This window comes from Ictidomys tridecemlineatus, chromosome 10 (genome assembly GCF_052094955.1).
Source record: "Ictidomys tridecemlineatus isolate mIctTri1 chromosome 10, mIctTri1.hap1, whole genome shotgun sequence".
In the NCBI taxonomy this organism is placed as follows: domain Eukaryota; kingdom Metazoa; phylum Chordata; class Mammalia; order Rodentia; family Sciuridae; genus Ictidomys; species Ictidomys tridecemlineatus.
The window spans coordinates 16,445,563-16,471,316 of record NC_135486.1 but is presented as its reverse complement, the minus strand read 5'-3'; the positions used below and the strand labels follow the sequence as shown (position 1 = coordinate 16,471,316).

Below are 25,754 nucleotides of genomic sequence, written 5' to 3'. Positions count from 1 at the left end.
CCCATATCTCCGTGTGCATGGGCATTCCCCGGAGGGCCTGCACCACGGAGCTACACCCCCAGCCCCTTCTTTTATTTTGAGGCAGGGTCCAACTACGTTATCCAAGTTGAACCTTAAATCTGCGGTTCTCCTGCCTCAGCCTCCCGAGTGCGTGGGATTTCAGGCGTGGGCCACCGCACAGGCTCCGTTGGAGCAGATCCTGGAGTCCCAGTCCCAGAAGTTTTATTAGACTGAAGTGTGGGCGTGTGTTTAGGGGGCTGGAGAGGGAGGGCGCTGAGGATCTCAGGTGGGTCTTGAGAACCGGTGCTTCAACAGGAAGGGTGAAAGCAAGGGAAATCTTGCCTCCTCCTGGCTCCAGGTGAGTGGGGAAGGTTCCAGATCAGGGAGCACTACAGTCAACCGGGAAATGGTCCACTTCCTCCAGGACGTTTCTGGGCTGCCCCCAAACTGGTGAAAACAAGCGAAAGTCGGCAATGAGTAGGAGCGGGCAGCCCCTGGGGGCTGGCAAGTGAGGCGAGGGCGGGTAGACAGGCCGAGGCCAGCCCACAGATCCTCCGAGGGCGCGGACCGGGAGGAGGCGCCCTAGAAGGCGACGCCTCTTGGAGGAAGTTTGCCCTAAATTACGGAGCCGGGTTCCCGGTCGCATCAACCTTCAGGAGCGAGCCGCGCGCGCAGTCCGGAGCGGCCAGTCCTGTCCCGGACTCGGGCTGGGAAGTTGCTGCGCTCTGCACGCCCGACACAGCCACCATGGGCGGCTCGGCCTCCAGCCAGCTGGACGAGGGCAAGTGCGCCTACATTAGAGGTACGCCCGATCGCCGGGGTCCCGGGGCCAGGGTGGTCGCTGGGCACCCGCCCCAGGGTGCATGGGCAAGCCGGGGCCAGCGGGGTCCCGGGGGCCCACCTGCGCCACGCCAGGTTTCCGATTATAGGCAGGAGCGCAGCTACCAGAGCGCACCCGCCGGGGTGGGGACCTGGGATGGTCACCGTCTGGGAAGCACCTGCAGATGCTGGGGAGAGGGGCAGGTGTAGGATGCCAGGAGGAGATGACTACTCCTCCGCTCCTCCCGCCCGCCCGGGGGTCATTTCGGTCCCCTCCCGGAAACATCTGGCCTTCTGGTACCTGGAGCTGGATTGAGTTCTGAACTTGGCCGCAAAGAAAAGAGCGGGGATATCCCTGGCTGTTAGAGGTTTCCCTGGGGATTCCCGGCCTGAGAAGCAGAATTTCCCTCGGTGTGATGTTGGCTGGGTTTTGTAAAATGCAGCCTGGGCCACAGCTTCACTTGGACTTCATTGTCGCCTGCAGGATCATTTCATCAGAAGCAGAAAAGACCATGTCATTACGTTCCCAGGTTGCATGGTTCCCTTCCCTCCCCAGAGACGGGGGAAAGCGAATGAGGAACCCTGGCATGTTTTGTAAGAGTTGCTAAAGTTACAGATGGAGAGAAGCTCCTTTGGGGAGATGGTCAGAGATAAAGCGACTTGGTAAAGTGAAAGAGGCAGAAGAAACCCAAAACCAAACCGAACTGAAACGGCAGGAAGTGATGAGCCTTTATCTCCTGGTGTATTTGGCCTCCCCCCCAGCCCAACCTTGCCCTCAACCATTACCTAACGTTTTGTGATCTTGTAAATTTAGGAGTCTCTGTGTGTGTGGAAGGGGGGCGGGGAGAGGTGTATTTCCTGGCTTCAAAAATTCTTTTAATACCTAGGTATTAAACCCTTAAATTTTACTTTAATTCTTCCCAATACCTCTTTCTGGTCCTAGACACTTATTTGGTGGTTTGGTTTTGTTTTGGTACCAGGGATTGAACTCAGGGGCACTCAACCACTGAGCCACACCCCCAGCCCTATTTTGTATTTTATGTAGAGACAGGGTCTCACTGAGTTGCTTAGTGCCTCGATTTCTGCTGAGACCGGCTTTGAACTTGCGATGCTCCTGTCTTTGCCTCCTGAGCTGCTGGGATTACAGGCCTTTGCCATCTCATCCAGTCTTTATTTGGTATTCTTATTCCATATTTGTTTTCTGTGGCCACAACATTTAAAATCACTTTAAAAGGATATCAGATCAGGGCAACTCAAAGGGCAGTGTACTGTAATTGATTTTCCAGATTCTTGCTCTGGTGCTTTTGAAGGTAGAAGATCATCAACAATCTGTACTGTCAGGGAAGAAAAGGTGATCACATATCCCTTTGCTGTTGTTTATTAAAAGGGGCAAAAGATGGATGTTTTGTTAGTTAAACTAAGCCCGCCTGGAAAGTTTGGCAGTTTGCTTGTTTTCAACCGAGGGTGGGGCAGAAAGGTGCAGCAGAACAGTTAAGAAGGACTTGTATTTGGTTCTTAGCAACATTAAATTTATGGCCTCTGTAAGACTTTGTTTCACTGGAAAGTTTCAAAGCACCTGAAGTTGAAACAAAGCAATGTATAGTAATCATCTGAAATTCAGCAATATGAAGATAAACTTGCTTGAAGACTTCAAGGTCATGAGAACTATTGTGACTGATGGAGGTATCACACTCATATAAGAAAATGTTTTCTTCTTTATTCTGAAATAAATTATTACGCATACAAAAGTACAGGGTACATTTGAAGGACTTGTCATGGATGCATTTGGATGAGTAAAATTGTAGCAGATTATGCCATAGCCTGGTTCAATTTTGTTTCTTCTTTCTCTTTTTGGAAGGGACTTTCAAGTATGTGTCATGGAGGAGGGGAGAAAAGAGTTAAAGTTAGAATACCTCCAGATAAAATGAGACATGGCTTCATGTGAGAACACTAGTCTTGCCAAAAAAGAAAAGAACCTTGGAAAAATGCACTGTGTTGTGAATTGTTCTTGCGTGAGCAAATGCAGATCACGGGGCTGGGAGTTCTTGGTGGTTTTGAAGCCTCCAATCCCTGAACAAAACCATGACCCTGTCTTTACCCTTCGCCCATCCCTTAGCCTATAAATTTCTCAAGCTTTGATTTAGTTGTAGGCAAACAATGGTAGGTATGACTGCAAAGTTTAAATACAGTTTTATGAACTGTTTCTCATAAAGAAGCCACCAGTGAAATATGAATTTGAAAGCTCCTGTAGCCCAGACAATAAGTTTTTTTTTTTTTTTCCAAGCCTGAAACATTTTGTTAATATGGGGAATGACCAGTCCATATATTTTTTTGAGTTTTGTTAACTTTATTTCATATGTATTTTAAGCATCTGTACTTTCAATATGCTAATGAGTCAATCCGTGTGTTTCCTCTCAGACAAGTCCTTTAACAGCTGCAGTTTATTGTGTGCCTTAAAACTTTGTGTTCACTGTGATCTGTGTCATGTGGCTGTTTTGAAAACACATCATTTATTTGGATTTAATCAGTCTCTAGGTAAAGAGATATGAGATGCATTGAGAAGTTACTTCATTTGTGAAAGTGTCAGTTTTGAAGATGACAACACCTATGTTTCTTAAAATGGACTACATTTTAGTATGGTTTCTAGAGGACTTTCAGTAATTTCCCATGATACAGTGTTTCTGTTAATAAATAATACCGAGACCAACTTGTCTTCAGTGTCATCATTTAGTCATTAGTGATGCTTTTGGCACTAATCTACAAGGATTTTCCTTTGGTGAGGAACAAAACTCATCTAATCTAGGCATTAATGGTCAATTTAAGGTGTCTTTTTCTTTTTCTGCCATATATTTTTTTTCCTTTTAAAACTTTTGGGCTGGGGTTGTGGCTCAGTGGTAGAGCGCTTGTCTAGCACGGGTGAGGCCCTGGGTTCGATCTCCAACACCACATATAAATAAATATAGATAGATGGATAGATAGATATTGTGTCCAACTGAAAAATAAATACTAAAACAATTCTCTCTCTTAAAAAAAAAAAAAAACTTTTGACATGGCTAATATTGAACTTTAGCTAAAAACAAAACAAAGCAAGCAAACAAACAAAAAACCAGGAACAAAACAAAACGAAAACACAAGTTCCCAAAATACAATGTGTTTTCCTGTTTAAAGCAATGATTTTATTTCCTTTTAAAAATCACTATTGAATTTTTAATGAATCAAAAAGAAAACAAACCTGAAACTCTCCCATGTAAGGAGTCCTGTAGAAGATCACGAAAGTACTGGAAAATCAGTGCTGCGGCTGAGAACGGGGACACACAGGCGCTGGGGGGAGTGCTGGGGAGGGGGCCTTCTAGGCCTGCTGGCAGCCAATAGTTTGGAAAATCTTTTTTTTTTTTTCCCCTCTTTAATTCTCTACTCCACTGTCAGTGACAGTCTGTATAGGGCCCAGGGGTTTATTTGGAAATGCTCATCAACCATCTGATGTTTATAAAGTCAGAATTGAGTTTCAGCTTAAGGCAGCACACGTTTCTCTTAGGGGAGTGCTCCCATAGTGACACCCGTGTTGGTGGCTTTATGCTGATAAGTATCTGAGGTGGAGTCCCACTGGCAATGTAGAGGACGGGAAAGCCGTACCCATTTGCAGTCTACCAATGCAAGTGTGTAACTCTAGGTCACACTTTTACTACTTCTTCTGCATAATTTGCTGATGGGAGATGGGTGTAAGAACTGGTCTGGTTTATCGAGCTAATCCTTTTGACGGTCACCGTGGGGTCCAATTTACCTGGCTAGTAGCAATGGCAGTAGGCTGTGATGGAAACGTTAGGATGTGGAGTATGGTAGTCCTTGCAGGATGCCATCCCAGCTTGCTTTCCCCATTCCTCTTCCTAACAGAGTCCCATTTGCACTGTTTTGGAGAGCCTATCTTCATGTATGGCCCCGGTAGGGTGGTGCTGATTGGTTTGGATTTCATTGCACTTGAATGAGAGGTATGAGTTGCTGTTTTTTCTTGAAGAAAAGAGGGAGCTAGCCTAAAGACAAAGGCATTACTGGACAAAGGTAATACTTGGAGCTCTGCAAAGCGGAGGGAGCTTCTCTTGTTTTTTTTTTTTTTTTTTCATTGTTGTTGTTGTTAGCCAAAATATTATTTTTATTTATTTTTTATTTTTTTATTGGCACATTATAGTTTTACATAATGGTGGGATTCATTTTTCCATACTTGTACACGCACACAACATAACAATATAATTTGGTCAATATCATTCCCCAGTATTTCCATGTCCCTCCCCTCCTCCTGAGGGAGCTTCTCAAAGGGAAGCTATGACATGCTTTGCTCATCACCTGCTTTTCCTACCCCTGGGTCTCTCCTGTATATGAAATGTCAAACTCCCTTGGAGTCGGGGAAGTACAGATTGTTAGTTATCTTCCAGTGTCATTCTCTCCTGCCATCTTCTATAGTAGAATCTCCGCAGTTTAGCTGACCGCATGAGCCCCCAGAATAAACTAGCTTCCTTTGTAACTGAGTTTTGGCTGGTGGGTTATAAGCAAAAGGGTTGTATGCTATTTCCAAAGAGTTGACATTAAAAGGCAAGAGTGGGGTGTCCTTTGTCCTGTGCCCCCATACCGGCTGGATTGTGAACCTGGCTACATAGGCATCTTGGATCATGAAGCAACGTTTTAAGGAGTTTGTGCAAAAGTGGAGTAACTGCACAAAAAGGGCCCAGGCTCCTTTGGCGTTCACACGGTAGAACCCCCATAATGAGTTCTGGAGTACCTTCCTCTGGACCTTAATAAGAGAGAAAGAAGTCTCTATCTTATTTAAGCCAGTGTTATTTGTGTTATTACTCTTATCCACATACAAACTTTATCTGTTCTTTGTGGCCAAAAGTATTGTAGCCAATGTACTAAATGCCATCCTATTTTCTCTTTTAAGAAAAATTAATCCAGAGAAATTAGAAAGCAAATAACGATTCTACCATTAGTATTTGTCTTAGGTTCTAATTTATAGAAATGAGTGGACTCTTCTGAGAAGCAAGGAGTTACAGCTCTTCTGGTGAGAGTTAGGGGGCTGGGTAGGGGAAAGAGGAGGGAGAGGGTCCAGTATATTACATATTACTTTATATTCTTGTGTGTGTGTGTGTGTGTGTGTGTGTGTGTGTGTGTGTATAGTTCTGGGGATTGAACCCAGGCCCTTGTGCATGTGAGTTAGGCACTCTTCCAACTGAGCTGTATCCCTGTTTTAAAAACAGAATATATTCTGATTTTAAAAATGTCTTCAAGCATCCCAAACTACTGATGAAACTACTAGGAGTTTTGAATCAGGAACACTGCTGCAGACTGGGAATTTCCAGGGTCAGCTATTACCTTCTACTTCCTTCAGTCTTCATGAACGGAAACCAAGATTTTGGGAAGGGATGCTCTTTAGAAAGCACCAAATCTAATGTTGGAAAACCATAAAAGATTTTGTGAATGGAGAGGGGTTTTTTTTTGGATTGAATCAAAAAGGAAGTAAAGACAGCAGATTGAGATAAATGAACATTTTCTCCTGTCCTTGTGGAGGAAACAGTGACCTGGTCTCTGTGAATTCTAATACAACCTTTGGTGAGTCTCATGGGGTCTGATGCTGAATCAAGACCTGTTCTCGATGGAGCACCTCATTCCACTGCAAACTGACTGCAAGGGATCACACCATGACGGGTGCTATAGTAAGGGGATAATAGTAATTTATGTTACTTTATTTTTTGCTGTGGACTGCTGAACTGACTGCAGTCTTACTGTAATCTTTGGGAAAGTCTGAACTGGATTCACAGGTAGAAAGTACAACAGCAGGGGTGCAATTTGTAGTAATAGTTTCTAATTTAATTAAAATAAGTGTACTATGAAAGTTTTATAAAATATGCTGTATAAATTACAATAATAGAATTCTGATCTCTTAATTGGAAATTTAAAATTTTTTTTTCTTAGTAAAGCTAGGTAACATCACTCTAAGGAGCAAAGTCCATATAACAATTTGCATCATGAAATGGGAAAAGAAGATAAAGGATGATGGAAAGAATAAAAGCACACTCCATCTGCTACAGTAGTTTAAAGCACTTTCTTAAATTATAGGATACGAAGGCTGAAGTTCTAAGTTTCAAACGAAAATGCACTCACACAACCAAACAAAACCCCAAATGCAGTGCAGATTTTTGTCCTTTGAAACTGGAAAATTTATTTTAAAAAGAGACTAGCAAATTGTTGCCAGTAAGAAAATGCAAGCCAGCTTTTAAAAGTACCTCCCCTTTTTTTGGTACTGCGTGTTTTTCTCACTTGGAGGAGAGCATAAAAGGTTCAGAGATATGAAAGCAATTTATTCAGTTTCACAAATTGCAAGGTCTAAGACCCAAAAAAGCTCATATTTCTATGCTTGATGTTCTATGGAATATGTCTATAGGATTAGAACAAATGAATGGTTTTTGCTAGGAGCCCAGAAGTGATTTTTTTTAAAGCCCATTCTGAAGGAATTTTGGAAGAAGAGAAGTGTCTCTATGCCAAACCATGTGGATATTTTTTTAATTCCTTTTTAAACCTATTCTTATTTTAAAATAAAACATAGGATCAGAAAACCACACAGAAAAGATGCATAGCTTAGTGAATCATATAAGACAAATATCCGTGCAGATATTACTCAGGTCAAGAAATAGAAAGAATAGAAAGACTCTCTACAGCTGGACATGGTGGTTCATGCCTGTAATCCCAGTGGCTCAGTAGGCTGAGGCAGGAGGATTGCGAGTTCAAAACCAGTCTCAGCAAAAGCGAGGTGCTCAGCAACTCAGTGAGACCCTGTCTCTAAATAAAAGCCAAAATGGGGCTGGGAATGTGGCTCAGTGGTCAAGTGCCCCTGAGTTCAATCCCTGGTACCACTCCCACTAAAAAAAGAAACCATTGCTGAAACCTCCATGTGTCCCATCCCAGTTCTCCTTGCCTTTGTCTCTCTAAAAATAGCCATTATTTTCGATAGTCTGCTTCGCAGCAGAGTACTTTAAAGACATGGGCTCTAATAGCATATTTATTTGTTCACAATTCTGCTGTCTGGACTAGGGCCAATTGTGTGGTTCTACTTCTTATTTTTGCTTGTGGTCCTTCCTGATTCAGTGTCAGATCATCTGGTGGCTGGACTTAGCTGGGAAGGCTTTCTTTCTGTTCAGGTAGCCTTCCTACATGGTTGATCCAGTAGATTATCAGACTTTTAAAATAGTGGATCAGGGTTTGCAAGAACACCAAAGCTTCAGGAAGGTGCTAGGACTTCTTATGGCCTGGGTCTGTAGAGGCACGACATCACTCTGCCATCTTCTGTTGGGTAATGCAAGTCTCAGAACCAGCCCAGATTCCAGAGGAGGGAACTATTCATAGGCGAGAGTACCAGGAGGAATGGCGATTTAGGGGCCACCCCAGTCACAGACCACTCATCCTAGATTTATGATAATGACTTTCTCAGATTTTCCTTATGGCTTTATCAACTCAACCATGCATTTCTAAACACTGTAGTCTTATGCTCTTAAAAAACATATCTTTCAAATCTCTCTCTCTCTCTCTCTCTCTCTCTCTCTCTCTATATATATATATATATATATATATATATATATATATTTATTTATTTATTGTTGAAGGAGCTGGGCTGTTTGACATGTGGTTTTCCACAGTGAAGAGTTTGCTCCTGGTGCAGTTCCACACATTTCTCCTGTATTTTCTACAAATAGAGAGATGGTGAGATTTGATCCTCAACCTTTTTTTATTTTTTAATCAAGACTACGTGTGTTGCTGTTCTTCATTTGATGACACATAATATACAGTTGTCCTCCCATTAAAAAATTTTTTTTAGTTGTAGATGGACACATATACAATTATTTTATTTATTTGTTTTTATGTGGTGCTGAGGATCGAACCCAGTGCCTCACTTGCGCTAGGCAAGTGCTGAACCATGGAGCCAGAGCCCCAGCCCCAACCAGTTGTCTCTCCTTTTGATGTTAGCAGCTATGGATGTTCATTGCCAGGACTCGTTAATTCTCTGAGGAATGAAAAATAATTTTTTTTGATACTAGGGATTGAACCCGGGGTCACTCAAACACTGAGACACATTCCCAGCCCGCCCCCCCTTTTTTTAAAAATATTTTAGTTTTGAGACAGAGCCTTGCTAAGTTGCTTAGGGCCTTGCCAAGTTGCTGAGGCTGGCTTTGAATTTGTGATCCTCCTGCCTCAGCCTCCTGAGCCATTAGGACTATAGGCGTGTGTCACCACACCCAGTCCTGGCCCTTTGTTCATGTTTTAGTTTAAGATGAGATCTTGCTAAGTCCTTAGGACCTTGATAAATTGCTAAGGTTGGTCTTGAACTTGCTATCCTCCTGTCTCAATCTCCCAGGTCGCTGGGATTTTAGGCGTACACCACCATACCTGGCTCCAAAAATGATCCAATCTTTAAGTCTCTCTGTAAAAGAAAGAAAGAAAGAAAATCTTTGCCAGATGCCTCGCTAGCAGACTTCCCTGATATCCCACTGATCAGAATTAGGCACAAATGTCTTCTTAAGCCATTGCTGGCAAGAGTATGGAATTATTATGATGTTTTAGACCAATCAAAATTTGCCCCTCAAATGAGGTGTGGGGGGGCTACTTTCCTGATGCACATGGCTACGGATCATGGACACCTGAACAAAATCAGGTTCAGTTATAAGAAGCATGAATGGCTCCAGGGTAGGTGAGCAACATTACAAATTTTGATAAATGTCTCAGGTGGAATAAAAAAGGGAATTAAAATAGAAAACTGTTGATAGAGTAGGAAGATGAGATACATGTGAGAGATAGTGTTCAGGAGGATCATAAGTTGCTCTCTCTGTGAAGAACAAAGGGAAGGACGTGGTTTCTGCCGAGTAAATGTTAGTTTAATGAATGAATGAAAGGAGAAAAAGATTTAAAATCTACAATGGATTTCTTACACAATAAAACAACTGTTGAGTTGTAAAACAGGTTCAGGATGTGATGATATGATAATAGAATAAGAAAGAGCTCTTGCAAATTAAAAATCTGATGCTCAGAAATTTAAAAATCCACTTGGTACTTTACAAAATAAAGTTGAAAAACATTTCAGAAAATATATAGAAAATAGAAAAAAGATAAAAAATGGCCAGGTATGGTAACGCATGCTTGTAATTCTAGTGACGTTGGAGGCTGAGGCAGGAGCAATGCAAGCTTGGGTCCAGTCTGAGCAAATTAGTGAGACTCTGTCTTAAAAATTAGAAATAAAAAAGGGATAAGGATATAGTTTAGTGGTAGAGTTCCCCTGGGTTCCCTCTCTAGTAGCAAAGAAAGAAAAAAAAAAAGAAAGAAAGAAGAGGAAAAATAGAAAAGGCAATATTTAAAAAGAAAATCCAAGAGTCAATCCAAAAATTTTAATGTCTGTCTAAAGAATAAAGATAAGGGAGAAAATTATGAAAGAAATAATATAAGACCATGTTCTGGAACAAAGATCATGTGTCTTTGGGTTTATAGGGACAAATAATTCTTGGAACTCAGAGTTGGGAATAGTTTATGCTTCCATCATCCAAAATAGAAAGACCTTGTAATATTGGTCCTTGGGCAGAGTCTTCAGTAGTGAGCAGAAATTAACCCTAGACTACAAGGCTGCTTGGACCTGCTCTAATAAAAAATTAAAAAAAAAAAAACCTCAAAAGAAGCAAACCAATCCCAAATAACTTTATTGCATGAGTAAACAAAGCCCAAATCTTTATAGGAATACAACAAAATGAATTTTCAACAATGTAAAATGGACAATGTCCAGCATCTAATTGAAAATGACTATGCAAGTGAAAAACACAGGAAAATAGCTATAACTACAAGAAAAAAATAAACACACCAATAGAACGGAGTTAGGAATTACAGGCATGATGAATTTAGCAGACAAGGATGATAAGCAGTAATTACAAATATGTTCCATCTGTTAAAGTACAGAAGAGAAATGAAAGATAGAAGAATACTTCTAGTTTCCTAATATTAATACTAGTCTTAAGGAAGAACAACACAATTTCTGTGTTTCTGTAATTGGTTGGGACATCTGGAGAGAGGATAGCTGTGCTGACCTGCTACTAGTGTTCTTTTCTTTTTTAATTTTGTCTTTGTAGTTGTAGATGGACAGCATGTCTTTATTTTGTTTATTTTTATGTGGTGCTAAGGATTGAACCCAGCGCCTCACACACAGCTAGGCAAGTGCTCTGCCACTGAGCTACGGCCCCAGCCATATGTTCTTAGTAGGTTTAGGAGAGGAGCAGGGTAGCCTGCAGAGAACTCTGTGTAAGGGGAGCTGGTGAGGCACCAGGGCTGGTCTGGGACCAGCACAGATGAGCAGGGGCAATTCAGAAATGAAGGGAAATTATGGGTGTTCTTTTTAAAAAGGGAATTGTTAATAGTGGTCATGTCCCCTTAACTATGGGGCTCACAGAGACAAGTACCAATTTCTATGATTAGCCCAAAAGAATTCAGAGGTTTTCCAAATTTGGACTGCATGTGTTTGTTTAAGGAATTATTTCCTACGTAAGTCATGCAGCATGTGTTAGATAGATATGTCTGAATAATTGCCCAAGCAATGCAGACACAGTTAGAATAAGGATAAATTTTATTAGCAACACGGCATATGTGTAATATCTGAGTATAAATATTTAAAATGGTTATGCTGGAGGGAATTAAATGAATAACAATAATTGAAATGCACTGTTTAAACTTAAAGTAAATAAGACTTTTAGAGTATGACTAAGACCTGTAGCAAATCAACTGAGATGTCAGTTCTTAATTACAAATAACTCCTGTTCTGAGGAATGATAACAACAATAGTAAAAGCTAACATTTATTGAATGCCTACCATGTGCCTGGGAAGTAAATGTCTTAGAGAAAGGGAACAGGATAATTCCACAAATTCTAGGTCTTTCTTCTAGAAATTGCCCATTCACACGGCTTTTTTCTTTAATGGAAAACAGTATCAACCTGATCAGATTTGAGCAGTGTCTTAACTCTTTTCAGCCCTTCAAGTGAGCCAAACCTGTTATTGGTCCCTTGGTACAAGATGAAACATTTATTAAAACTTTGATTTCATGTTTTGATCCTAAATGATCTGGATTTTTGTGTGTGTGTGTGTGTGGTGCTGGGATTGAAGTGCATGTGAGGACAATTGGTACTTGTCTCTGTAAGCCCCATAGTTAAGAGGACATGACAAATATTAACAATTTCCTTTTTAAAAGAATATCCATAATTTCCCTTCATTTCTGAATTGCCCCTGCTCATCTGCGCTGGTCCCAGACCAGCCCTGGTGCCTCACCAGCTTCCCCTACACAGAGTTCTCTGCAGGCTACCCTGCTCCTCTCCTAGACCTACTTAAGAACATTGGCAGTGGCTGGGGCCGTAGCTCAATGGCATTAAAATTCATCTAAACATATTATGAAATTTTCAAATGATGCAAGCAGTATTGCAGGTCATTTTAACTTTAAATAAAATGGTGCTGCTAGGTAACTTTTCCATTACAAAGGGAAAATTTATATTTGGGAAGCAAGGCACAGAAGTCTAATTATTGGAGCTTTCATATTTGAAGAACAGGCATGACAATCTCCTGAGGCCTTGCTGGATCTGAAATTGGATTCTCCATAGATATTGTATCTGTGGGCAGGCTACCTTCAGTTTCTTATATGTAAAACAGGGGCTGTAGCAATGTTTGGGAAATAAATGGAGCTGAGAAATGAATAAGATAACATAATAAATGTAATGCGATTCCCAGATTTCCCAGTTCTACTATTATGCTAATCAATTTGTTTTACGATCAGTAATGGCATCAGCCTTTGCAGAGTAAATAATTGGCTTTCACATACTGCCAAATAATACCTATCTTACACATTTGTTCTGTAGACTAATTAATGTTTGAGTGTTTAAACACAATGCCTCTACAGAAGCAATGGCATTATAATGTGTTGGGACACTCTAGTATTGTAATTAGTACTAATTAGATTCTTTTCAACAGCTTGTTGAATTTCCAAATTACTGCATGTAAGGTATTCTGCTTTATTTACTCATTATGAAAGTGTCAGTCACAATGGTTTAAATGGAAACCTTTAAGTAACTATTCTCAAGGTTCAAAACCATCCCCTCCCCTAAAGCTAAGAAAAGGCAATAGGAAGACACCTTCCAAGGAATTGTCATGGGGTACAGCCATCCAAGGAGTAGGCCAGGATTCCTCTTACACTGGCAGGTGCAAGAGCTTGCTCTGGACATTCCTTTCTATTGCAGAGTTCACAGATATCACATGAGTGGTTGGAACCAGCCATTACATGGGTCCTTTCACTTATTTATTTTTTTTGAGACCCCATTTACCAGCACATGACATCCAGTACCCTTCTCTTCACTGTGTGGAGTCTGCTTGCAGCCGTCCAAAGCTAGATTTCAGCTAGCCAGTGTTCACAATGGGCAAGCAGCTGAAATAATCATCCCTCACATCTCAGTGATCCCAGTGCGACTTGTGGGGCTTAGGAATCAGAGTGGGGTCACAGGGACCCAGACGCTTTTTACCTAGGACATTCATTGTGCCGTGGACCCTTTGGTATTCTAGTGAAACCTATGAACCCCTTCTTAGAATAACATTTTAAAATGAAATTAAAAGCAAAACCAAAAACAACCACAGGACTAAAGAAGTAGTATTACTAAATTAACAAAACATGTTTAGAAGTTGCTGCCATAGTAAGATATATACTTCTTTAGGAATGCACTCAATGGCAAGGTCTTGTGGTGGATTTAATAACTGCTGTCACTTTTAACAAGTGCTGTTCTAAGATCTGTGGCAAATGAAATGTACTGTGAAAACATTCCTGAGCCTGGTGGCAAGGTCACAGTACAGCTAAGTTCTGTGGTTTGTTGCCTGTATTCATAATTGAAGGAAATGCTGAATTGAAGTTGGAGGTTAATAAAAATAAAGGTGGTATTTTCCTCACTCGACTCTAAACCCCTGAATTTGGTCCACAGAGCCATAATAAATCCCTGTTTAAGAACCTTGACGTACCCTGACCTAGGGACTCTCTTACTCAGGGCCACAAAGACCTGATGGAGACTGGTGCATAAACACAGGTAAGGGAAGAAGGGTGGAGGAATTTGTGGGTAGATTTGGTGGACCAGGCCTCAAGGTGGCATGGACCATTTCTATCTAACCTTCCCATTTCAATATGCCAGCCTCCTTTTGTAACTTTCCACAGGTAATTCTTATATTAAAAATGTCCTATTCTTTTCTCTATCAGTCGCCTCTTATATCACCCTGAATATGTTAAACTTAACCTTTTGATGAATGATTTTTCTGCTTCAAGTGGATTCTCACTTTGAAGGCAGACTATATATCTTTTTTATCTTTAAGTAGGAACAGTTGAATCCCTCTAAATCTACACCGTCCAGTAGCCATCAGATGTCAGTGACTTAAACACTTGAAATGTGGAATTCCAAATTTATGATGTAAGTTTGAAGATTGAGTGCAAAGAGTATATCAATCTTGAAGAGGCAAATTCAAGCTATACCAATTTTGAAGATTTAGTACAAAGCAAAGAAGGCAAACTAGCTCATTAATATTACTTAGTAGCAATTATATATTGAAGTGATATAGATTGGGACTAATGGATTGAATACAATATGTTAACATGAATTTGTTCAGTTAAAAATTTTCACGTAGCTACTAGGAAACTTTTTTTTTAATATTTATTTTTTAGTTGTAGTTCAACACAATATCTTTATATATTTGTTTTTATATGGTGTTGGGGATTGAACCCAGAGCCTCGCCTGTGCTAGGCGAGCACTCTGCCGCTAAGCCACAACCCCTGCCCCAGGAAACTTAAAGTTACATTTAAGGCTCACATCTAAGGCTCGCATGGTACTTCTTTTACATTGCTGTTCTTAGATAAAGATTCATAAAAGGACTCATAGTGCTGCAACCCTTTTATTGTACTCTGAGAGGCTGAATGAGCTGCCCTCGCCTGCTTAGCGAGTAATGGCAGAAACACTCCTGGTACAGAGTTCTCATAGTCCGTGATGTCTAATCAAACCAGACCAAAAATTTCTAAGTTTTGAGTTTCTACTCTAACCCTGAACATATTCAATAATTCAGCCATAAGCAAGAACCCTGAAAATATGTGTGTGTGTGTGTGTGTGTGTGTGTGTGTGTGTGTGTGTAAGCTTATATAGATTAAAATTTTAAATCTATGGACTATAGACTTCATCCATAGATTTAACACTCACACACACACACACACACACACACACCCTTATCTGTTCTGGATTTGGTCTTATGGGGATGGAAACATGGGGAACCCATATTTAATATGACTGCCCCTTCCTCACAGCCAGGTGGTGGTAGAGGAAAAGCATTTAAAATAAACCAATGATGGGCTTTAATTCCTTTTGCTCTCCCCCATACTTCTTAAAAATAATAAAGAGGATATCTGTAATCTTTACTGACCTTTTTGTTTCAGAATATTCCTTCCCATGGGGTTTCCCCCCGCTCCAACTCAGTCTCCGTCTGTAACTTACCAATTTCTTTTCTTTTCTTTTTTTTTGTAGTTGTAGATGGACAGAAAACCTTTATTTTATTTGTTTTTAGGTGGTGCCAAGGATCAAACCCTATGCCTCACACATGCCAGACAAGCACTCTGCCACTGAGCTACGGCCCCAGCCCAACTTACCAATTTCTGTAGGATCATATTTGAGACTGTTATGGTTTAGCTATGGGGGGCCCCTAAAAGTTCATTTGTGAGACAATGCAAGAAAGTTTAGAGATGAAATGACTGGGTTACGAGTCCCTGAACCTAATCAGTGTGCACTAATCCACTTGAATGGATTAACAGTAGGCAGGTGGGGTGTGGCTGGAGGAGGCAGGCCACTGGGGGATGTCTTTGGGGTTTATATTTTGTTCCTGGTGTGCAGAGCTTCCTCTCTGCTTCCGGTGGCCATGCTCTTGAGCTGCCTTTTCTGCTGTGCCTTCTGCCATGATGCTCTCCCTCACCTGGAGCCCAGAGGAACTGAGCTGGCTGTCTACGGACTAAGACCTCTGAAACCCTGAGCCAAAATAAACTTTCCCTTCTCGATTGTTCTTGTCAGGTCTTTTAGTCACTGATGAAAAAGCTGACTCAAACAGGGCCATTGTGTAGTTAGGAGATATTTAAGATAAAGGCCTAGATAATAAGGCCCTTATTTTAATATATTGCCAATACAACATTCCCTCCCACCCACTTAGAAATTTTAAATAATGTTAGTGCTCTTTCAAATTGTATATTTTGCCGTTGTAATTGAAATCATAGTTACATTACTTCACATTCTTTGCAAGAGATATGACCTAGACTCAGCAGTTGTCCCTCTTTTTTTTTTTTTTTTTCATTTTCAGTGGTCTGTAGAATTCTAAGATCTAAAATGAGCTCTCGGAGTGCCTTCTGACCCATGATAATTTCAGTGACTCACTGACATGTTTCATGTTTCGGCATTTTCTGTCTTTAATAATTGTTATTTGGCACTTTCACAAGAAACTCTTCAGACCTACCTTAACTAATCACTTGGCTAATTTCAGATCATCACAACCACTGACATCAATGGATGTCCAAGAGAGGGAACACAAACCCTTCCTATCTCCATGTGGGTTTTGTAAAACTATATACCTTGAAATGTGTTGACAAGCCAAACTCAGCACTTCTCCAGGGATATTTTTAAATTTTTGCATTGTTAATTAAGAGAAGAAATAGATACATGTGACATATTTTGCAAATAATTGTGAGCTTTGCTAAGATATGTAATAAAAACTTTCAAAATATTATTTACAATATGTATCTACTCATTTTCAGAAAACTGGATAAAATAAAATGAGCTTACAGAGCAGCAGAATTCTTCTATAATGTTAACCACGTAGTTTTCTTGATTCACAGTGCCTTGACTCGTGGGCAGATACTTGTGTTTAGTCGCTGACCCCCACTAGCTGTGCGGCCTTTGGCAAGGTATCTGCCCACCTTTAACTTTGGTTCCTTACATTGCAAAATGGGAAGAGATTGTTATTTTTAAGATTGTTGTGAAGATTCATGACACCAGTTCTTGTAAAGTACTTAACACTGTGATAGGGACAGGGACTCTCAACAATGGGTAGCTTCTTTCTTTCTTCCTTTCTTCTTCTTCTTCTTCTTTTTTTCTTTTTGGCAACACCATGGTTGAACCCAGGATCTTGTGCTATCTAGGCAAATGCTTTATCACTGAGCCACACCCCAAGCCAAATTGCAGCCTTTAGTTTATTCCTTAAAATCTAAACTTCACGGAACCCATCTATTTCTCACAGTAAAGTGTTCATGGCCGCCTTCATTATAGTCGCCAAATAGAGTATGCCCTGTTTTATGAAAGGCAATGAACAAAACAGGCTGAATCACAGAGATGGTGGTGAGGAGAAATAAAAGAAAGAAATAACAAGACTGACTGTGGTGATAAGGTTTTTGAAGCAAGAAGGCCTGTGTGGGTAGAGGATGAGTGATGGGAACTGTGGGCAGAGCAGGGCAGGGACCCAGGGGGAGTCACATCACAGAGGGGTGGACAGACCATTGTCAGGCTTGGGCTTTTTTCCATGGGGAGTTGTGAGCAGCAGTGATTTCTTTAACTGCTGTGTGGAGTTAAGGAGAGAAGAGAGGGAGCAGGAAGGTTAGGAAGAAGCTGGAGATATGATCCAGGTTGGGGATTATGGTGGTTTCCACTAAGGGATGGCTGGCGGAAGTGAGAAGAAGCTGGGTGATAAATGTATTTTGGAGGTGCAGTCGACAGGATTTGCTGATGAGATATGTGGTATATAAGAGAACAGGAAGTGGCTTCAAGGGCGACTCCAAGGTTTACCATCTGTGTAGTAGAAAAAATGGAGTTGTCACTCACTGAAGCAGGGGGAGACTGGGGGAGCAAATGTAAGGACAAAAAAGAAGAGCTCATTTTGGGTCATGTTAAGTTGAAATTCAAGTGGAGATGTCAGGTAGGCAGATGGATGTCTTGCCTAATAGTGACTGTCATGTGTCGATGAGGCCCTAAATTACCTGCCAGGCACTATGTTTAGAACTTCATACATGTGACCGCGTATAAATTGTCACAATAACTTCCTGAGGTAGGTGCAAGTAACCTCATTTTGCAGATGGTGAGACTGAGGCCCAGAGAGATTATCTGTGGTGACTCTGTATGTCTAACCCTTAATGGACAAAGTTCTCCTTGAAGCCAAAGCCCTGCTCTTCCATATGTTTCTCATATGGAAGAAGAGACTGGACTTGAGAATAACCCAACTGAGTTCATGCTCCCATAAGGAGTTTCCTGTGTAGCTTTATTTCTGTTGTGTTGACTTCTTTTTGTCTTAATACTAGTGGACACCTTGAGGGTTATTGAGTTTCAGGTCAGAAATATCATTTGCTATTTAAGAGCAGAAAGATGCTGAAGACATATATTTATGATATATTTTACTCCTGAGGATTACAAATAATTTTCAGCACCAAATACCATAATTCAAGAGAATAGTAAGAACTGTCATCTGATAAAATTATTGTTTCTAAAGGAAATAAGCTTGGATGCTGATCTATGTCCATTATTGTCTTCTTTTATAGCTGAATAAGGCATTTGGCCGTGAATTTTCCTTTCCAGCATACCCTGATCTGAAACCAGCTTCTTATTTGTGATGCTACTGAGCAAGTGAAGTTCTTCCATCTATATTTCATGATAGCCTTTAGATGAACAAGCAGAAGTATAATCATGATATCCTCATTTGCATAAGCATCTCCCTGACAGGTCATCAGATATTTTTATTGTTCTTGGGTACATTTCATGGGCTGCTGAAGGCATGCATAATCATCTCTAGCAATTCATCTTTTTACCTAGCTTAATGGCCCCTGTTACATATCTGGAGAATGATGGAGTGAAAAGACAGTGTGTCTAGGGCCTGTCTGCCTAAGAATGTGGAGTAAATTAGGGGAATAAATTACATTAACTCTTTCTCATCATTCAGTTACCTTTTAAAATTTTTATCTCACTGGGCTACACAATTCTGGATAACCTGTAAAAAAAAAAATCAGACACTTTCTCACCAGCTGGTTCACATTCCTTGTTCCCTGTTAAGATAATAGAAACTGATTCTATTATCTCTTGAGACCAGCTACTTCTAAATTAATAAGGCTGGTGCATTTACTTGAGTTGGGATTGGGAGAAGGGTTCTTACCTTTTTTTTTTTTCTTTCTTTTTTTTTACTATTTTGGAGAGAAAAGCAGATAAAAATTATCTTGTTTTAAATAAACAGTTGATTGAATTTTCTGTTTATTACTTCTTTCTTGGTCTCCACTCAACAAAGATGGCGGTAGTGATGGTGATGGCTGTTGACTGTGATGGAGTCTGGCCTGTGGCTGGTCTGTGGCAGAGCAGGGATCCAAACCCTGTAGATATGGTCATCCTCAGTTTCCTAATAGACTTCATTCAGACTTATGGTTTCTTTTGTTTTTTAATTTGAATATGTGAAATTCATACCTGTTAGCATTTTCCTGACTTAGCTTTGATAGTCTGAAGGAACACAAGATATTTATTCTCGAAAGATTCACAATTCTGTCTCTGTGACACCTCTTACTCTGTTTTCAAACTTATAGTTGGTTGGACAAAGAGAAGGGACACATGGGTGGCTGTGTGCTTCAGTGGGAAGAGTGAACCAAGGATTCAGAGCAGCTCCTATTTGGGTCACCTTGCACAAGTTATTTACTGAGCCCCAGTTCCTACAAATGTAAAATGGGGAACTAACAACTAATTTGCATTTAGTTGTGAGGATTTAGCCATGCTGTGTTCTATTCATAGGGATTCAATGAAAGATAGTTTTTTTTTTATTACTATAAGCCAACTTTTTTGAACAAAAATTTCAAAGAAAAGAAGAGAGGCAAATCACACACTCAGGAGCTTAGTAAATGTAGAAGATTTTAAAACAAAATTAGGGCAAAATATTAAAGAAAAACATCACTTTTATTTAAATATTTTAAGTAATAATCTACCTGAAAATTACTACATGAAAGATGAAGGAAAATATATAAAAAAGTAAATTATTCCTGATTTCCTCAATCCACTGATAAATAATTTGTTTCCTTTCTTTTTATCTACAAGTATCTCTGTCTCTTTCTTTAATATCATACAAATTTATTAATGCACATAAAACACAAGTTTGAACCATATTTTTCATTCAAACCTATATATTGCTACTTCATATTATATCACAAGTTCTCCATCACTAAATATTCTTCTAAAGAGTGTTTATTGGCTGTGGAGCATGCTAGCTTTTGTATATCCTATAATTTATATAGCCATTTCTCTCTTGTTGGGCATTTAGATAATTTTCAAATTTTTATAATTATAATAATATTTAATTGAATATCTTTATATATATATATATATATATATATATATATATATATATATATATATATATGCTTCTCTGATTATTCTCCTAGAATTATTTCTTGGATCAGAGTTTGAACAGTTTTTTAAATTGTAGTTTTTAAAAGAAGGCATAACAGATGCATAATATATCAGCTACACTGAATATCAAAACTCTTGGAATTCAGTAACGAGTCTGAGCTCTTGGTACCAGAAATTTTATCTCATTCATTTTCCTACCATTTCTGTATTCCATGTTATCTCTCATCAATCTTTGTTTGTTGAATGAATGAGTAGATGAAAACGTATTTCCTCTGAACAGGTGTGAATTGACTCTAGACCTCTTAGAGAGAGAAATGTACTTGAATTAGGCCTTTCTAGGTATCGTCTATACCTGAAGGACTCTTGAAAACAAATTCTATAAACTTATATAATAATGACTGTTGTATTTGACTGTTCTTATGCCAAAGGATTCTTCTCTTTTTATTACATATTCTTGAATCTCCCAACTGAGCTTATCCAAGAGTAGGTGGAATAACTAAATCATCTGAGAGTTATTTTTCTGTATCTCTTATTTTTCTACTTCACCATTATTTCGGGAGATTTCTGAATATGTCTCCTAGTTCAAGGGGATAATGGTAAAGGAATAAACATCACCTGCTTGCCCTTTTGGAAGGGAATTTAAAGGTCATTAAAGGTCACCTCATGCTTGAATGCTCTTATCAAACAGGTGAGCAGCTTTCAGTACCCGCAGTAAAAGGAAACTCACTATCTCCTCAAGCCAACCAATCCATATTTGGACAGTTATTTTGTTCATGAGTTATGCCAGGGCAGAATTCTTCCTAGTTCCACCCCTGCCTCTTGGCAGGCACTTAACTCCCATGCCAAGTCCTCTGCCACCCTTTCTTGCTAGGATCAGCCAGTTCTTCCTGATCTCTGGCCCCTGATCAGCACCAGGACTTCTGTTTGTGTAGGCAGAGAACTCAAATTACAAGAATCTGGAATTCAAACCCAGTTCTGTTTAATCTCTGGTCACAACCAGACTTTTTTTTTCCCTACTCCAAATTGTGGTAAAATACATGTGACATAATATTTATCCTCAACCATTTGTATGTATGCAATTCATGATATTGTATAATCATCACCACTATCTGTCCCCAAAACTTTTCCATAATCCTCATCATTGCCTGTTTTCTGTTGCTATCACAACATACCTAAGGCTAGTGATGTATGAAGAAAAGAGGTTTATTTAGCTCACAGTTTTGGAGTCTGAAAGTTCAAGATCAGGCAGCCGCAGGTGTTTGGCCTCTGGTGAGGACCTCATGGGGGATGGTTTCTCAAAGGCAAAAGCACATGCAGAAGAGATCACATGATGAGACAGGAAGCCTGAGACACTCAGGGTCTGGCTTATCTTATAACAGCCCACTCTAGTGGGAGCTAACGGAGTTTCTGGAGAACTACACTAATCCCTCCTGAGGGTGGAACCCTAATAACTAGATTCCTCGCACTGAGCCTCATCTTTAAAGGTTGCACCACCTCTCAGTGTTGCCAGACTGGGGACCAAGTTTCCAGCACATGAAACTTTGAGGGACACTCTCAGACCCCAGTGGTCCGTATATAAACTCTGAACCTGTTAAGTAACAGCTCCCTGTTCCTCGTCTTCCAACTCTGAGTGGCCTTGCTTTTACTTTCCGTTGACGAGTTTGCCTGTCCTGAGTACCTTCTGTAAGTGGAATCCTGTGACTTTTGGACTCCTGTGTCTGAAGTCAGACATCTTCTCACTGCAGCGCCCGGCCTTAGTGGCACTGTTCTCTAGCCCAATGCATTTTGGCTGTTTAATCTTCCTGTACTCTTTTGGGTCCAAGAGCTGCTACACTTTATAGAGATATCACAGGCTTTGACTATGTGTCATGTGATCCAATAGAGAGCAAGGAGGAGGACAATGCAGGTCTTTGTCTTGAACTCTATATAGACTTTTTAGGCAACTTTGCTTCCTGTAGAGCCAGATTCCTTTTTACAAAAATATGAAGAATGTTCCTCCACCCCCATTCGCAGTCATTCTGGTTTTGATCCTGCTTTAAAAAAATGAGGGGCCAGGGTTGTGGGCTCAGTGGTAGAGAGCTTGCCTAGCATGCAGGAAGCACTGGGTTCGATCCTTGGCACTATATATATATATATATATATATATATATATATATATGGTATTGTGTCCATCTACAATTAAAAAAAATTTTTTAAATGAATGTCTCTATTATTTCTCCAATAAATTTGATAACAGCTGTTAGTTTAGAAACAGATACTACTTCTCATCAATTTGCTTAAATCATGAAGTTGCAAGCCATCCATTAATGTCAACTTTATAATCCTTCCTGGTGTTGAAAAGCTCAAAGTCTTCAATATATGTTTATAAATCCCCACTCATTCCTCCTCTTTTCTCCTTTTGAGAATCAGATCTATATTTTTACATTGAACTCTTCTAGCATCTCTCCCTGTTGGCAATGCTGAGCACTCTTATCCCTAAATTTTCCCAGTACACTGGATTGTAGCTGTTTTATAGTGCCCTAATGCCCACTTTATTTTTAATTAATACATAGTAATTGTACATATAAATGTGTTTCCTTGGGATACTTCCATACATGTGTACTGTGTGCATTGATCTTATCTGATCCCCCTCTCCCACTGTCCCCTGCCTACACAACACTCTTCCCTGTCTTTGGTAATTGCTATTTTTACTTTTAGATCAACACTTTTAATGTTTTTCCTCATATTTTAGAGAGAATATGGTACTTGTTTTTCTGTGTCTGACTTGTTTAATTTAACATAAATCCTCCAGTTCCATACATATTGTTGCAAACGATAGGATTTTGTTCTGTGTGTGTGTGTGCGTGTGTGCGTGTGTGCTAGGGATTGAACTCAAGGGCGCTTAAGCCACATCCTCAGCCCTTTCTAGGTTGCTTACTACCTCACTAAGTTGCTGAGTCTGGCTTCAAATCTGCAATCCTCCTGACTCAGCCTCCTGAGTTGCTAGGATCACAGGTGTGAACCCCTGGCCAGGATTTCATTCTTTATGGCTGAACATAGTCCATCATGTATATGAACCACATTTCTTTATCTGTTCATCTGTGGATGGGCACATGGGCTGATTCCATGCCTTAGCCATTGTGAATGGTGCTGCAATAAGCCGAGGCATGCAGATTTCCCTTGGGAATGCTGATACCCAGGCGTGGGACAGCTGCATCACAGGTCGTTCTACTTTTAGGTTTTTGAGGAACCTCTGTACCATACCCCATAGTCCATTGCCCTCTTTAAATCTCTTTACCAGTCTCGGACTTTCTTTTTCTGTAACAATATTTCATCTATTGAGTCTTAAAACTGTTATTCTCAGAAGACAGGAACAGGAGTAATTGTAGGACAGATGTCCCTTCACCTTGTAATTCCAGCATTGTGTCGCGGACATACCTCTTCCTGGCGTTCCTTTTGTTGTTCTTATAAACCGTCGGTCTCCCCCCAGCTGACACTGTTTTTGGAGTGCCCCCGTAATCTTATGCTTGTTCTTGAGGAGCCCCTCTTTCTTTCATCCTAGTCTTTTTGAAATCAGAGGCAACAATAGAATTACGTAGGGGCTCCGTTATTTCTTCCCTGGTGGAATCACAGTCTGTGAATGTGTGGACAGAACTGCAGACTGAACACGGACTCTTTCAGAGTCTCTTGACATAAAGTCATTTTTTTTTAAAGATCTTTAATTTTTTTTAAAAAATTTAGTTGTTGATGGACCTTTGTTTTATTCATATATGATGCCAGAATTGAACCCAGTGCCACACACAAGCTAGGCAAGTGCTCTGCCACTGAGCCCCAACCCCAGCCCCATCATTCTATTTTTTCTGAACCTTTTGAAATTGGCCTTTCTCAAGCCCAGATCATGGCATTTTCATCCACTACTTAACCTGGCTCTCAGAACAGAAGCATTTTACCTGTTGCTGTTGGAATGGAGTTGGACAATTAATCAAAAAGACATTCAAAGTTCCAAATCATAAAGAGATACGTCTTCCTTGAATATTTGATTTTTTTCCCCCTTTCTTTTTTTTTTTTTATTCTTTTTGGTGTTGGAGAGTGAACCCAGGACTTTGCACATGCCATGGGCATACACTCTACCACTGATCGACACTCAAGCCAAGTATATAGTCTTTGTGTGTGTGTGTGTGTGTGTGTGTGTGTGTGTGTGTGTGTGTGTGTGAGAGAGAGAGAGAGAGAGAGAGAGAGAGAGAGAGATAGAGAGAGAGAGATTCAACTAAGCCTCCCAAGCCAAGTGTGTTAAGAACACACTCTACCACTGAGTTACACCCTAGTCTTTGAAAATTTATTTTAATTTAAAATATATTAATGAAACATACATGTGATTCACCAGTCTTTGGCATGGGCTAAGTTCTTTTTAAAAGAAATTATTTGAGTCCTGTGTTGTAACTTTTTCATTATTTGTAATTTGAATTTTTAAAAAGTTGAGGACACCTTTTTTATTTTTGGTACCAGGGATTGAACTCAGGGGTACTCAACCACTGAGCCATAATCCCAGCCCTATTTTGTATTTTATTTAGAGACAGGGTCTGAGTTGCTTAGCACCTTGCTTTTCCCGAGGCTGGCTTTGAACTCACTATCCTCCTGCCTCAGTCTTCTGAGCCACTGGGATTACAGGCATTTGTCACTGCATCTAGCTTGGGCAACAACTTTAAAGAAATCTTACTAGAGACTCCATCTAGATCTATATTCTTCACAGTTTTTAAGTTTTCAAGTGTAGGGCTGGGGTTGTGGCTCAGTGGTAGAGTACTCGCCTAGCACAGGTGAGGCCCTGGGTTCGAACCTCAGCACCACATTAAAAAAAAATTGAAATAAAGATATTGTGTCTACCTACAACTAAAAAATAAATATTAAAAAAAAGTTTTCAAGTGACCTTTACAGTGGTCTTGCCTACACCTAATTTAACAGCAGTTCTTTTGTAGCTATGAAAACATCCTAAAGCATTCGACTTAATTAACACCTCTTCTTTTTACATTAACATTTATTCAGCTTGTATAACATTTAAGTTATTGATGCATCATGTCCAGGACAACTGGCATGAATAGGTTGAAAGGAAACACAACTGGTTGATTGATAGGCACACAATTTGGCAGGTAGTGCAGATACTAGAGAGTGGTCCACAGAACTGGAGCCCTGGCTCCCTGGACATCAGCAACATATTTCCACAAAGACAGTGGAAAGCGAGTGAGAGTTGGGGGTGGCCGAGAGTGCTTCTGCCGTAAGCAATAATGATACCATTGATTTCATCCAAGCTTCATTATTTCACTTCACTAGCTGGCACCGCTCCAAGTAGCAGTTCCCCTGGCAACTACCTCTTTCTATAGAGAAAGTTGTTATTCTGTCCAAGCACTAACTTGCCAGACATTCTGCTTTTAGTTAAGTCTCTAATTGCATGTAGTGGAAGTTTCCCATCACGATTTCATCCT

The 25,754-nt window shown here is 40.2% G+C and overlaps 1 protein-coding gene across 1 annotated transcript in view; it reads left to right on the top strand.

Moving 5' to 3' along the window:
- Nucleotides 1-588: 588 nt before the first annotated feature.
- Niban1 (niban apoptosis regulator 1) overlaps nucleotides 589-25,754 on the top strand; it is a 140,306-nt gene continuing 115,140 nt past the window's right edge. Inside the window, exon 1 of the mRNA XM_005319693.5 lies at nucleotides 589-802. Coding sequence (XP_005319750.2) covers nucleotides 748-802 — 55 coding nt within the window. The 5' untranslated portion in view covers nucleotides 589-747. The remainder of the gene's footprint in view (nucleotides 803-25,754) is intronic.